The sequence below is a fragment of the Haliaeetus leucocephalus genome, unplaced genomic scaffold (assembly GCF_000737465.1).
Source record: "Haliaeetus leucocephalus isolate CR32 unplaced genomic scaffold, Haliaeetus_leucocephalus-4.0 Scaffold605, whole genome shotgun sequence".
NCBI lineage: Eukaryota > Metazoa > Chordata > Aves > Accipitriformes > Accipitridae > Haliaeetus > Haliaeetus leucocephalus.
The window spans coordinates 6770889-6786850 of NW_010973041.1; the positions used below are offsets into that span (position 1 = coordinate 6770889).

Here is a 15962-nt window from a genome sequence, read left to right on the forward strand (position 1 = left end):
AAAGAATAATTACCTCTCTACATTTAGTCTATCCTCAGCTTCAGTTTATCACTCCTTCACACATACACACATCAGTCAAAAGAGGCAAAAAGAAAAGCTATTTTTTAGAGACTCCTTTCTCTTCTGGTCTTAAAAGTTCTTATATTCATTGTTTTAAAAAGCTGGATTCAGGTCATGTGAGTTAATTTTTGAGCACATGTCAGTCCATTAGAAGCGACTTGGATTGCAGTGAGCTGTAAAGATCTTTGAGCTACTTTGACACAGTCTGGCTAAAATGAAAACTGTCCGAGTGGCACTGACCTGCTTGAAGGACCTTGTTACTGGTGAAAACGTGAATGTCAATTTTGATGGGTTTCAACGAACTCCTGCCTGTATTGAGAGACTTACATGGTCATCCCAGGATAACTCTGTCCCAGTTCAAAGTCCTACTCACACAACAATACTTTTTTCCTGAATAAAGGTGTTCTCACAGAGGGATTATACTAGAATAATTACAGTATATTCAGCTGCATGGCAATGACATGCAAGCAGATAAGAAACATGAGTTAAAGGACTAAAGCTTTCATCTCTTTGGGGTGGTCAATTTGTGTAGCTGGCCTGGAGAAGCTATTCTGTTGTGGCTAAAAGATTTTACTCAGGGATAGATATTTTGCTTTCTGATTACCTGAAAAGAAAACATATAAGGATTTTTGAAATCCCTCTTCTTCAACCACTACTTCCCAGCAAGGATATCTGAAGGTTTCGTATGCTGTAAGCAATTCAGAAAGAGCAAGTGCCCTAAATCCTTAGGCTGTGAAGTCCTGTTCCCTCTCCCTTTCCCTTTCTGGCCCAACAAATCTGGATTTCTCTTCTGCGTCGTAAAACAGGTTAGCAGAGAGGCAGAGAGCCTCTCAATTCTCAGCTTAAATCCTGGTCGGAGGTGAGCTTTCCAGGGAAAGGTGGGCATCACCCTGAAGATACTAATGCACAGAAAGGGATAAACAGGGGTCCCCTATGCTCTGGACATGGAAATTTCTCTCCCGATTAGTTCTTAACCTCTCCACACCCCAGAACTGTGTTTGGGAAATGGAGATGACAGGACCTTACAGCCTCACAGAGGTGTGGTGGGCTTCAGTGCATTAAAAACAGAGGGTCAACCTGGGACTATCATAGCAGACATCACATACCAGCAAAAGTGCTCAACTACTAATAAGAAGAGGTTTGGGGGGCTATTGCACTGACTCTGTAGAGAATGGAGACGGTCCATGACATCAAACATTGTGTGCTTGACTGAGTTGCCATTCAGTCTAAGGGTTAATTTACTTGAAAATCATAAAGGGATTCAACATAAAGGAATAACAAGATTCCTTCATTTGCAAAAGTTATCTCTGTTTTTTCACACTGTTGCATATACATATATCTATATATGGATAGACACATAGATAGATACATCTTTTTATGTTCTCTCACAGCAGTTATTGTAAGACTAGAATAAATTGAGGATACCAATATAACTGTGGAATAATAAAGTTAAAATTTATTTATAGATAAGATAGTTTCAGCTAAAACCATACCCTAACAAAATCTCTGTAACATAAAAAGGCTTTCCTTTCTTTCAGAGTAAAGATGTAATTATATTCTAGATGAAGTGTTCGAGAACTGCAGTCTTTAAGAAGCAGATGTTAACAGAAATAGGTCCCTAATATTTATACCACTCCAGAAATAAATTAATTGTGGTAAATGGATTTATTGTAATACTTAAAGTAACAGCAGAGAAGTAATTTTTCGTTCAATTAGGAGGTTTTGTGCTGTTTATTTTATTACCAGCAGCCACCAAACAGAGCTACAGTAAACAATTATAGAAATTCTGTTCAACTAACTTCAGAGGAGACCAGATCTTGGAAGAAACACTTCTACCCTAGAGTTTATTTGAAATAGTAAACATCTCCATTAAAACAGGTCCGCCCAATCACTGCCTAGCTGAACAAGTTCTTAAAAGCAGCTGTTGTTTGTAGCTTGTATCTCTGGTGCAACTAATCAACCAAAATCAATTATTGTCTTCCTCAAGAAACCACATGATGTTGATGGATACTGCAGACAGTGTATTTGTGTAAGGTGAATTTTGCCCACTTGTCTGGTTTCACACTATAGAAGCTGGTGACACCTTCAGTTCCCACAGATGTGGCAAGCCCCATTTGTAGGCATATGGCCAAAGAACTGCCAAAGCATGAAGTTTAAACTCTATCTACTGTTAAAAAACACAACACATCTTGTGTTATATGAAAGAAGGATTATTTTGATATTAAGCATTAAAGTAGGTGGGAGGTAAGGGGAGCTGTTGTAAATTGCCTCTTATTAGAGCAAACCAGCAAGTTCAGTCTCAAAAAATGGGGCTTCAAAGCACCTTTATACCTTTTCCCACACCAAGGGCCTTTCCAGTGGAGCATCTGATTGTAATGTAGACAAATACATCTCCTGCCTTCAACTGAGTGCCCCAACGGCCCTGAAGTACCACATGCATGCTCTGTGCCCATCAACATCCCTACTTTCCAGTGATTCACAGAAGAGTCAAGGCCAGATTGGATGGGGCTTTAAGCAACCTGGTCTAGTGGAAGGTGTCCCTGCCCATGGCAGGGGGGTTGGAACTAGATGATCTTTAAGGTCCCTCCCAACCCAAACCATTTTATGGTTCGATGATTCTAAGAGGTGATAAGGCTTTCACTGTCAGCAACAACGGAATTAAGTTTTTAGAGCCTACACTACTCTAAACTCTCTCCTACTCCAGACTTTCACACCTGGAGGGTTTCACTTGATTAACTCAGAAACTTACACAGACCATTAATAGCTGAGCCATGTCCTGGTGTCCTCAGCCATAAAACCATTGGCCTCATTCTCAGAAGCCTTTGCAAAATGTGTTGTCAAATCCTTGTCCACATTCAGTGCTGACATTTACTAACTCCAGCTGGGTTGTTCTGCCTAGAACAATGGGGCAGTGGCCACCGTTCCCTTATTTTCAGCCAGGTAAGTTACAAGGGAAAAATGAATGAACTGGTAGTAGAGTTAAGTCATTTTGCCAGGGGTCTAATTGGCATCAGCAACTTGAAAACTGTAGGTAATCCAGCATAAACAATTGCCATAAACTATTTCTATTAGATATTTTTCCTATGAGCATAAAATTGTCTGAAATTAACAGAACCCCTGTAGCTTCCAGAACCTTTATTAGGTAACCAAACATGGTATTTTACACAGTGTATTTTAAAAAGAAAATTACTCTGGCATTGCACAAAAATGAAGCAAACCCATTGAATCCTGGCATGAATGTCTTTGGGTGAACTCAAGCTGTTACGCTTGTGGGATCAACCCAGATACTGCAGATACAGGATTAACCCAGATATTATTTTCAAAGGTTTCTCCACAGCAGATTTTAATGAACACTGGTATGAAATCCTTACACTCCACACTGACAGCAACAACCTCACAGCATTTTGAGTAAATACATGGGCTTCCTAGGCATGACTGGTCTTTTTGACCTCGATTTATGCCTTGCGCAGAAATGTGTTGAAATCCACATATTTCACGAAATGAACCATGTTCTACCTAGCACTTCCAAAGGAAAATGGATGCACTTATTCTGGGCTGTGTAAGCCAGACTGGGGAGACATATCAGACTGGGGGACTATATTCATTGCAGACTTGGAGTCCCTGCCTTGCAGAGGCTCAGGGCAACAAGGATAAGATGAGGGAGAGCCCTGGGAAGGTGAGGGGAGGATACACAGTTTTCACATGAACCAAGCACCCTGGAAGGCCAAATAGCATTTCGGTCAGCACCCCACTAAGCAAAGAGAACACTGAACAAAGCATGAAAAGAAAATGCACTTTGCTTGGCCTGTCTCCACAGAGAAAGGCAAATACTACCACCAGTCAGTGCCTCTATTTTTTTTTTTTACTTTTTTCTTTGGAGCCTGGGGCCTTCCTCTGTTTGGGGTGGGCCTAGTAGTAATGAGGATGAACTCTGCAATCCCAGATAGACCTCTGCTATTACCTCATCTAGGTCTCCCAGCAGAGAGTTGTTTGGTGGTACAGTGAGGCGGTACAGGCAGCTCCTGGAGCAGCAGTCACCATGACTGCTCCAGTAAAATCAACGCACTTCTCGTCTGATGACAAGTGATGTCACTGAATGGCGAGGTAGAGAAGCTCTTATCATACCTTCATACTCATCCTTGCATCAGCATTACAGACTGGCTGTGCTTTTAGCTGAGAAAGCTGCCATTTTAAATTTCTGTGCCCTGATCTCCCCTTAGCTTCCTGTATGATTACTGCTCTTGCTCCAGGCTGTGAGCTAAATAATAAAGGGAAATAGTTAATTTTCATGTGTGTCACTCAAGAAATCCGTGCAGCAAGACTGAATCTCTGCTACTGGCAATCAGCACAGCAGGGCTGAAGTCAGTGCCAGCTCACACCAGCCAAGGGGCTGACCCTACTGTACCACCTTGAGAGGTTTTACTTTTCCCTGTGGATGATAATAAATTCAGTTTAGCAACAGCTATATCAAAATAAATCAGATGAAGTAGAGAATTTCCAGAACTGGCTTTCCAAAAGGCTCTGCTTATAGAATTTCATGAAACAGCGTAATTCAGTTAGCTTGGAAACAGTTAACATGACAAAGGAAGTCCTCAGTTTTGCAGCAAAAAGAAAAAAAGCAAGCATCATGGACGCACTGGAAAGGCATCTTACTGCCCTGCTGCATCAACTTGCTGTCATCAGAAGAAATTCTCCCTTGCCTGTAGTCAATGGCAGTCTGAACAAAATGGCAACTCCCATTGCCCCACAGAAATGCAATCACATCATTTACTGATAACACCAAAGACTATGTGTGACATCCACAGATTTATGGTGAAACTGATGGAGCATTTGTGTAGGCTGCAATCAATTACTTGGGCTTAACTGCATCATGTTTACCAGAAAATGAGGAATGGTTTACAGAACGTGATGGCAGGGGCTTGGAGAGGCAGGAGAAGGATCCTGTCTGTAGCATAACTTGAAGTCTGGTCTTCAAGTGCATGTGTGGGCAGAGGAGATATTTTGCGCACCATCTCCCCACACCAGCACACTGTTCACACACACACATACTATTGCACAAACAACCTAAATACCTTATTTTTAAAAACACAGCCCAGCTCACTTGCTGCAAGGATAAACCGTCCAGTCCTGATCATCTTAGATATTTTGATCACTGAAATTCCTCAGGCTCCCCTACTGAACCAATCTAATGAGATGTGACCCACAAATGTGCACTGGTTTCACAAAGATCACATGTACTTTTTTGTTCTTCGCTTTGCTATGTGCAAATGTAAAGACAAACTGCTACTGACAGGAAGGATAAATGATAGAAATAACCAGGATAGCTTTCAAATGATGATATCTGCAGCTGTCATGGAGTCCAACAGGGACTGGGGCTGCTCGGCACCCTGTTAAATATCAAGGCGCCTCTCCATGTAGACACGCACATATGCATCAACACCCTCACTGCGTATGCATATATGCCCATTTTATTATGCTACATATAATAACTTCACTCTACAATTAAAGCTTTACACACACACATGCATGCTAACAAACGCCCCTTCTGCAACACACACACACACACAAAAAAACCCTAATGACAGGCACCAGAAAAATCCAACACAGCTCTGCAGGCAGAAAGTGCTCACCGAAGCCATGCAGTTCACACCCAATCCACAGTGATTGGTGTCTTATCATTATGTATAATAAATAACAGTGTTTAATAATAACAGCACTGCCATGCTGCCTGCACTCACACCCTCCCGGCTCCGTGCTCCTAAGCTGTTTCTGCAACATGGTCCTGTGTATGAAACACACAGAATGAAAAGCAGGCAGGACACGATCACTGCAAGAGATAGGCTCCGGCAATGAAAGCTGCTTCATGTCGGAGTGGGCTCTTCCCAGCTTTCAGACGTGTGATCTGCATGTCTAATAATGAACAGATTTTAGTCAATCCATAATTTTTGGCATCAGTCCCTTACCTTGAAATGCTGCAGCTGAAGTATCTGGTCCTCAAGCTGTTGTCTCTTGCCTTCTATTTCTGTCTGCCTTTTCCTTTTCTCCTTGGAAAAATAATTTGAGAGAGAGAGAGAGAGATCTCGTCAGAGAAACGGAGGCTTTAAGGGTAGCGGATTCGTAAGAGCATGTAAGCAGTCAAACGCATCTGTACAGATGTCACCAGTCCCATTTCACCTGCTCTTCTGCCTGCTGGTATGCAAACAGCAGCGTCCTGGGAAGACGCCAGCCCCAGACTAGCCAGTCGCTCGCCAGCAGGAGAAATTCTCCTCGCTTGTTCCCGGCAGCCGGAGCAGCAACAGAGTGCACAGTCCCAGAGGAGGGGAGAAAACAGGCATAACAGCTGAGAGAGAAGTTAAAGGGACAAAGATGTGCTTTTGCATTTGAGACACTGGGCGAAAAACATGGATCGCTTGGTGCAATTGTGTGACAGTAAGGCAACCCAGAAGCAGTGGGTGGCATCACGGAGGAAGGGAGCTGGGTTGCAGACCGTCTTTTTCCCCAGCAAGGTTGGTGGTAAGGCTTTCCCTGAGCTCAATGGGGAGAAGGTGTTTGAGCCAGATTGCATGGCAATTACCTGCAAAGCTAATAGGACAGATAACCCCCAGCTGGCTTTGTTTAAAATTCAAGCCACCAGCACACACTAGCAGCTGGCCCTTACTGGCTCCCAGGAGCTGGGCTGACCAAGAGGCACCAAGGACATCATGGTCATTTCTACAGCTGAGAGGCTGCATGGTCATGTTCATGAACACCACCACCCATCTGTGCCCAGGCTGCTCCCTTCAGCAGGCGTTCCAGGAGGAGAATGACCTGCTTTTCTCCCTTGCATCACCTTCCTCTTACAACTGTTTGCCTTCTGTCAGTCTTCTGCACCCTGTGGGGAGCGTTTCTCCTCACCCACCCCTAGCCCAGATCAGGCTCCCTCTCCCGGAGGTCTTTTCTCATTTTAGATTTTGCAGCCAAGACAGAAATACTGAGTAGTAAATGGGGGCAGTCAAATAAGCGTACCAGCCTCAGTTTTTTGGGGGAACAACAGTTTTTATTCCCTACCTGTGAAGGCATGTTTTTGTTATTTAAATATTTCAGTAGCTGTAAGGTTGGGCTTGAAGACATTTGGGGATTTCTTAAGTCCCCGAAGTAATTTTTCTGTCTCATTTCTAGGTGTCCTGCTGATGCTCTGGGAATTCTCTGCTGTCCAGGGATTTCAAACCTTCATGCCTCACCCTCAAGGGGCATGTGATAAGATGATGCCTATGCAGAAAATAATTGTGTTTATATGGGACCTCAAACCAGGGCATTTTGAGTGAAGGCATTACATTTACAAGGAAGATCAGGAAACTTTTTTTTCCTGCCAGGCTCACTCAAAACAAAGGAAAACATGGAGCTATATAACTGTCTGGACCACTTCTGCTGAAGAGTGAGACATAAGAACAGTGATGGGAGGGCTGGAGTAATGAACCCAGAAGAGGCAAAATAGTCAAATGATGCATATGTCAAGCAGTTCTGTGATACACCGTACACTCTTACATGCTGACTGTTTGTGTTTATCTACATCTACACACACACTCCCCACTGTCTGAAGTATGTAAGGATATTACTGCTGAACAAAAATATTGTGCTGAAGTTGTTTCAGAATAGCAAAATTGGCTTTTTGGATAACTAAAATGTCCCAAATGGTGCCTGTCTTCAGCTGAAAACTTGACATCTCACTGCGCTGTGCATGCAGAAGATAGTTTGCATTTGTGCATACACAAGCATACAAAATTTATGCATGCACCTTTAAAAATCTTTCCTTATGTAAAATTGATAGTCTGTGGATCATCCCCCTATCACTCCTCCAATCCCCATTTCCTGTTCACATTTTTGAATGGAACAGGGTATTGGAGGGGTTAAAAGACCCCTGTTGGGATCTCTCTTGCCATTTTCTTCATTCTGTGATATTAATGGCGCACTTTGGAGACCAGGATTTGTGCTTTGCTATTTCCTCACATAGCTAGCCAAGCCATGGACTGGAATAAAGCTGTTCCAGTTAATGGCCTAATATTCTCGGAACAAGGGTAATTCTGCCCTGTTTGTGCCAAGCTAGCCAGATGATAGAATGTTTGGATTTCATATATGTAGGCATTAACACCCCACATCTGACACTCCATAGGCCAGCATAAGACACCTACATCTTCACAGTTAACTGACCTACATTTATATGTGTCTATATACTTACATATGGGGGTTTATATATATATGAATTCTACCCTTCACAAAAACCTTCTCACTAAAACACATGATGGAAATCACCACAGTACCTCCTCTGGCTGCTTGTGTCATGATGTATAATGGATGTGACAAGACAGCCTTATAAAACATAGATGGAAACTTCTTTTCTTTGTGAGAAAGGGAAAGCACTTAGAGTATTTTCCCTGTAGGCAGCAACACAGCAGGCACTAAAATACTCGAACTATTTACTAACTAGTGGGCTTCTGTGGAGTTAAATTGCAATATTATTCACATTTCCATTTCACTGGCTTTCAGTCAGCCTGACTGCACGCCTCTACCTTCTGATTTTGTACCACAGTACAGCTATGGCTGAGGAGTATAACAGCAAAGGTAGGTTTTTTTGTCTGAAGATTGTGTGAATTGCAGCCTTGGTAATTAGCTATCAGGACTTTTCACCTTCAGGTCACTAAATCACATTAAATTTAGGTTTTTCTGAGTCATGGAAGGTTGTGACCATATGTGTTCCTGGTTTATATGGGTGTGTTCTGAAAAAATGTGAAGAATGTAGAATGTAGAAAAAATCAGCATGTCAAGGATTTTAGACATTCAGTAGATGAAACCAGCCCCCACTTAAGCAGGGTCCTGATTCAGGACTTTACTGAAAACATGGTGAAGTAAAGCACGTGCTTACACCTGAGCATTTGTTAAGGCACTTTCTACTTTGAAGCCAGTAAATGTTCCTCATTACTCTGTTTGTCTACCTTTTTTCCAAGTATGCCTGTCGAAAAGGTGGAGAAAACAGGTACCAAAGCCAGTTTTACTGTGAATGTGGTAGGTTTAAAAGAAAAGATTTGTATCTATCTATCTGAGGTGTGCTGCTTTTGTAAGAATATAGATAATCATCATGGATGGTTACCTTTCCAAAATGGTAGAGGAGTACCATTTGGGAGGTACACTCAGGACACTTTGAGTATTTGGGATATTCATAAGTAAAATAAGATTTAAACCTTACATCCCTCCCTTCACCAAAAATACTAGGCAAATGGGAAAGTGAAAGTACTTGATTTTTTTACTCACAGACCCAAATGATGGGAAAAGAACATAGGTCAAATGGCAAGGTTACTCACACTCTGAAATCTGTTCATTGAAAAATGAGATTTGCACTCAGACATTCACAGGTGGATTTGCAACATGGAAAAATAAATTTATTTCATTTTCCAAGAAGCTTGATTTTGGAAAGGAAGCAATTGCTTCTTGGCAATAAAGGTGGCCAGTGCCACTTTCCTATTGCTGAAAAACAAATACATCAGATACTCAGTAAGACTCCATCCACTTGGAAGAGAGAGAGGTGTTGGGAGGACAAAATAGAGATCTGTAAAATCATGAGTGGGGGCATGGAGACAGCCAGTGGGCAGCTACTGCTCACTCTGCCTTCCCCTGTAAGAAAAAAAAGGGCATCAAGTGAAACTTAATGTGGCAGCTTTGAAGCCAAGGCAACAGTCTGCTGTGGGAATCTTTGCCTCAGCATGCGGTGGGTGCTAGAAGGTGATGGGCGTCCAAGGGAAGCCTGGGGACAGACAGACAGAGAGAAGGAATACTATAAGGGTTACTACACAAACTGAAATTACATCTGGTTCAGGAAGCCCCTGAACCACAGATGGTTTTAAGGGTGTTTGCTAAGTTTTTGTATGCTTGTCCTTCTCTTACGCTCATCCTAACACTGCTGATTTTTCATTCATCAGAGAAGGGGTGCAGGATTTTTGTCTGAATCGTGTGTTACATTTGATCAAAATAACCCACAGTTTAGTATCAGACTTGTCAAACTATTCCAGTCAAAAAAACCAAAACAACCACAAACCAACAACAACAACAAAAAACCCCACACCCATAAGATCTTGAAGAAAACAAGTTACACTAAAATGCTACTCTGTGACACTGCAGTCACAGAGTACTTCAATTTTCCATTACAAAATCATTTTTGTTCCTGTTTAGAAATCTGCCTGCACAGCGTGGGAGGTGATACCGAGATTATTCAGCTTACAGAGTCATAACTGTCTGTGGAGAAACCTGCACCTCTAAAGCTGTGTAAAGCCGTGGTAAAGCCCCCTGCTCCCCTTGCACCGGCAGAAGCACCTGATTTCTTTGGATTAAAACCAGCTCAGACATGTGCAGAAAGCACTCCATGGAGCAGCACAGAAACTACACACTATTTGCTTGACTTCACTGGGAAAACACATGACCAAATCTGATGGCAGACTAAGGCTTATGGTACAGGTATCCAGAAGAACATGGTAGGAAAAACAAAATAATCCCAACTCAACAAAAAACCTGACTGGGATATTGTGGCCCTCAAGGAGACAGGCAGCACAACATTGGAGGAGCTATCACTGGTAGTTTCCGTAAAGAGGTTTCCCATTGACTTCATCCTGCACCCCCAGCAAGTGTCCAACCTGCCACGGACAAGCGGGTGGAAGAGGGTGAGCTCCTGCCTGTCATGCCAATGCAAAACAAATGCACCCAAAAATGGCACAGATGGAGGAAAATTATAGTCTGCTTCAAAGCAAGGAAAACAGTTACAAAGAATTGTCTTCAAAGAATCACGCGATTTTCTTCAGCAAGACATTATTTTCTCCACTCTGCACAGTTGGCAGATATTATTCCCTGCTTATTTAAAGCTCACAGATTTTTAGGGCAGCAAGTAAGGAAACAAACAAGCAAAAGAGCTGCTGACACCTCATTTTTCTGTTGCCAGTTCAGGGACATCCAGAACACTGGGGGAAAAGGAGCATCTGGGTTCAGCTAATAATTTCAAACTGCAGTTAGCATAATCCCCAGAAATCACTCCTCATGGAAACTGAAACTTTCACCAGGGTGGTAGTTTAAATGACCATCTTCCCTGTGGTGACTTCACATCTCTCAGCAGTGAAATCAAATCTGTAAATTTGTTTCCTCTTTTGCAGTTCAACAGTAATGGTTCACAGGAAATAAAATATTAAGAAAGACAGGAGGCTAATTTTCTCCCCCTTCCCCCCCCACCTGTTTCATTCCCATCTAGTTAATTCTTTTATTTTCCTGTTGCATTTGCATAGCAGGAAACTCTCCTGACAGCAACCATCCCTACCACTTGCAACGATGCAGCCCAGTACTGGCAGCACTTTGCAAAATGCAATTCTAAATGTTTTCTGCTGTTGAAAACAGCATACAAAAGAAATCACAGCACCAGAAGAGGCAGAACGCGGAACTAAAGCAGAGACACTGTTACGGCAGAATAAACATGCCTCGAAGGTTGGTGGCAGGATGCCTGCTCCTTTTGCATCATCAATGCTCACTTTCATTACTTGCTGCCAGTACAAGAAGGTGGAGCCCATCGTCCTGCCGAGTGTATCAAACTAGATCACCATATGCACTGGCATGACTGCGCTTGGTGAAAATCTTGTTGTTATGGGTAGCCATACAGCCTCTGTAATTGCAGGCTGAAGGATTGTCTGGTGTCCTGTTTCAAGCACTGGGAAATACGTGCTGTTTCAGATTATGGGAAATGACTCCTGCTGCAGCTCCTCTCCTACCCTGCACCCAGCAGAACCAGAGTGTGTACTTGTCGTTTCTGAGATCCATTTTTCTCTGCAGTTACACCATCAACAACACATATATGTAAGCTATTGGCATTGCTCCCTCAGGCATTCTCCTGCAAGACCCGCCTCTGCCCCAGTCCCCTGAAACCTGTGGCCACCTGGCTAAGGTTTGTTTCACTTAAAACATGAGCCAGGGACAATTTCCCTGCATGTGTATACTGGAATCCAACTTCTGAACTTAAGGAAACTGCACTCTGTGCTCCTAGGTAGCATCTAACAAACTGCCACCCTTTTTCCTTACAGTCTTCCTGTGCAGGAGGCTTATTACCTAAAGCACAGATTCATGATTTCGAATGTCCTCAGTGCCTAGGACCTTGGTGGCTCATCTGACTGCACCCTCTCCATACCTGAACAAAGCAAACTGTATGTTGGAAAGTTCTAGGTGAGATGCAGGGACAGCAGGAGTACAGGATGCTGCTGCAATGCTTTCCGTGTATGTTCCATATATCCACATATCTTATGACAAAGCTGTGGCCATTTCCATCACTCCAAGCAACAAGCAGATGGGTTATTTAGGAATGAACAACAGGAGTTCTCAATTGCACAGGTGCAGCAGATAAATGCCTGAGGGGAACAAGTGAAACCCACCTAAAAATAAGGGCTGGGTTTACCTCCCTTCCTCATGCTTGCTCTTTCCATGGTTATATGCACAGGAGGAAGCAACAGAGAGGTTGGAGGCAAGGTGAACAGTTAATGATCAGGTATGCCTTTCACCTCCTCTCTTGTGCAACTGGGTTAAACTGGACATTGCTGCCACAAGGATTGATTCCCATTAAATAGACAGATTGCTACAACATGCAAAAAATGTCTCAACATGTTGGTTTTGAACACAGAATAGACTTAATTCACAGAGGCAGACCTTGGTGAGGGAATAAGTAGAAGACCCTGGAAGTTACGGAAATGCTTTGTTTCTGTTATATTGAACAGGCTCCTGCTAAGAAGGCAGAATCACTTGCAGACAGCTGAACCCTCAGGGTGAAGAAAGAAAATGCCCTCAGGCCAGAAATGCACTGGCTTTCGTTGCAGCCTTGCATCCCTTTTCTCCAGTAGTGAGTGTCAGAAGAGTTATATGCTTATGTACAAGAATGGGTGGTTTGAGAGAGATAAAGAGATACATCTCCCTGTAACCAACTTAAGTGCTCCCAGTAAAGGAGCAAACGTTTTTGGTCTGCAGCTCTCCTTCTTGCTGATTTTGTCACTTGCATGCATAATAGCAGTTCTTGCTTGAGTGGGGGAAAACACACTTGCAAAATTCATTTTCTCCATTTCATCTAGCACTTTGGCTACCCTTGCACAATGTCAAAGGATGGGTTTCTCCTGTGCTGACCTGCTAAAGCAAATAGAGTAGCTCTGTGTCCACATGCACATTGCCTGCAATTCAGGGCTCAAGTAAGAGAACTGTAGTAGTCATCCTGCATGTCCAGGACACCAAAGGAGGAGTTCATCCACATGGAGCCATATAGGATTAACTCCTGCTCAGGGCTCCTGAATATGAACATTTCATGACTGCCACAAGCGCACTGACATACCTAAGACTATGCAGAACAAAGCTGTCCAAGAGGAGAAAGCATCCTCTCTGGTGAAGACAACAATCTGCTAAAGGGTTGCACCAAAAACTTCAGCTGCCCTGCACGCTTATAATTATAGCTCCCCGGTCACTGTATGCAATCACCACGATGCACACAGACAACGACCACTTAATTAAAATCACCATGCATTTCAAACAACAAATAAAAGGATGGCACTGCTCCCAGAACAACAGCTCTTAATGAAAAGTGATGAATGCAGGAAGGAATTTCCTCTTGAAAAACTCTCTCATTAGCATTTTTGAAAGGGGACACAATGGAAAAATGTCTCATTGAGATGGTAAAGTAAAATTATTTTATGAGAAAACATGGTTCCCCTGATATCCCATGGAGAAATTCCCACTTTGATGGAGCAGTCATCCCCATTTTGATGCAACCTAGAATTTACCTGCAATATCTGCCTTTCACTGAATGCTACTGGGTCACTGGAAGCAGTGTTTCAGGTCTAACACAAGCCATGTGCATTTTTGAGTGGGCCACCACCATAAGGAGTCCTTGATATATGAAAAGGTTTAGTTGACTTTCCTTCTTTCCTCCCAAGTCTGAAATGAAACTGAACATGGGCTGAGACCCACAGATGCTGCTTCCCTTCTGTCACTGACAAGAATAAAGCCCCAATTCCCTATGCATTTACAATTTGATCAAGAGTGTCAGGCTCTTAAATGGCTGCTGAGAGGTGACAGGGTCATTGGAGTTGAGTATCTTTCCTGTGAGATGCAACAGTGAATCAAACAAATGTCCTATGAATGCCAGATTCCCACCCTTTATTAATTCCACATCAGCATTTCTTCCAAAACTTCCAAGTTTTTACAATAACCCTGAAAATGGGTAAGAGGTCAGGACCACCTGAGTCCTGTGGCAACCTTCTCTGCAGCATCAATTATTTCTGGAAAGCACTCAAAAGACTGTACAGAGCACATTGTTAGTATAAATAATCAAATAGACAGATTTATCCATTATTCTGGATAATCTTTAATAGCAGTCATAAATGACAGGCAGCTGAACTTCATTACCTAGTGTCTACTACAGCTAACCTCCAAGGTCATGTGTATAGCTTGCTAGCATTGACCTTGTTCTAGCCTGAGCTAGCTGGAAAATTCCGTGTCTTCATCTAGCAATTTATTTTTCTTCCTAAAAGTAAGGTGGGTTTTTCTAGATAATGTTGTGTAGAACAAAATCTGGAACTATTTTCTCTAGAAAACCTTCAAAATTCTGAAAGAAGCTACTTTTACTCAATTATTTTTTTCTGTATTTTTGTTCATATATTTTGGTTAAACAATGTTAAGCAGACTTTGATCTAAGTATTCATTCATAAAAATATACAACAAGGAGTTCTTGTTAGGCTGAGTAGACTATTTGTAGAAAACCAGTTCATTAACTCTCCCTACCCTCATGTTGACACTAATTGGCCTCGGTTTAAATCATTCAATGTACATCCTTTCACTGTTTGCTGCTGAAAAGGAGAAAAACAGGATTTGGTCAGTATGGGCTTAATTTAATCACATTTCCACAGTTCCAAAGAAAAGTGTGTGTCTCTTTTTTACCCTCATGCCCCATACACTCTTTAAATATCTCTTCACACTGCCAAACACGATGTTGTAAAGCTTGGGGAAACAACTCTGATTGCAGCAAGATGCTGAATGTGCAATGAAACACCTATACAAGGCTGATCTTGACCTACAAAGCAGGCGAGGATCATAACGTTATGACAACCATTAAGGAATTTGTAACTCTTGCATTAAGAAATGAAAAATAAATCACAAAGTTTTTAAGTCAAGGCATCCAAGCTGTGATTCCTTATGCTGGTTTCCCCCTAAGCAAGTGCCTGGTGAGGATCTCTATGTGTTACTGTTCACTTGGTGAGAACTTAGATCAGAATCACTAAGACTGTGATTTCAGCAGAATTTATTTACCCTCTTTATCCAGTTTAATTGCATATATGACAGACAGTTCCACTTCAAGAAACTTAAACTTTCCCAGGACACAGCATATTAAGTGGGAAGAAGAAATTGGATTTTCTGCCATGTAAAGGGAACAAACTGGTCTGGCTGGTCAGCACAGAGCAATGGCCAGGACCTGTAGGGACGACACTGGCTCTAATTCTGGTACTTGAATCATATCCAGGTTTTTGCTTGTTATTTTCAAAGCAATGGTATAAAAGACCCAAATGAAGGAATTAATACATAGAGCTGGGCTTTGTGTTTTAATCCTTACAGTCTGGCTGGATTAGCCAATTATTTCAGAGTCTCAGTGCCTCACATCAAAATGTTTTTACTGAGGCTTCCTTCCCTTTGCTTGTGAGCATGGCAGCTTGCCTGCTGACACTGAGGCTTTTGGTGCTGACCTGTTGGCACCACGCTGGATCTCCTGGTGTTGCAGGGCTGTGCCTAGCAGCTGTGCTGTACAGGGCTCCTCTGCTGCTGAAAAGTGCTTCTTGTCATTTGCAAGATAAAGTTATTAGTTCAAAACCCTTTCT

At 42.4% G+C, this 15962-nt stretch overlaps 1 protein-coding gene across 1 annotated transcript in view; it reads right to left on the reverse strand.

Annotated features, from left to right (window-relative positions):
- Positions 1–15962, reverse strand: part of PALM2 (paralemmin 2) — a 126390-nt gene that overhangs the window by 74054 nt on the left and 36374 nt on the right. The window contains exon 2 of the mRNA XM_010578153.1: positions 6024–6104. Coding sequence (XP_010576455.1) covers positions 6024–6104 — 81 coding nt within the window. The remainder of the gene's footprint in view (positions 1–6023; positions 6105–15962) is intronic.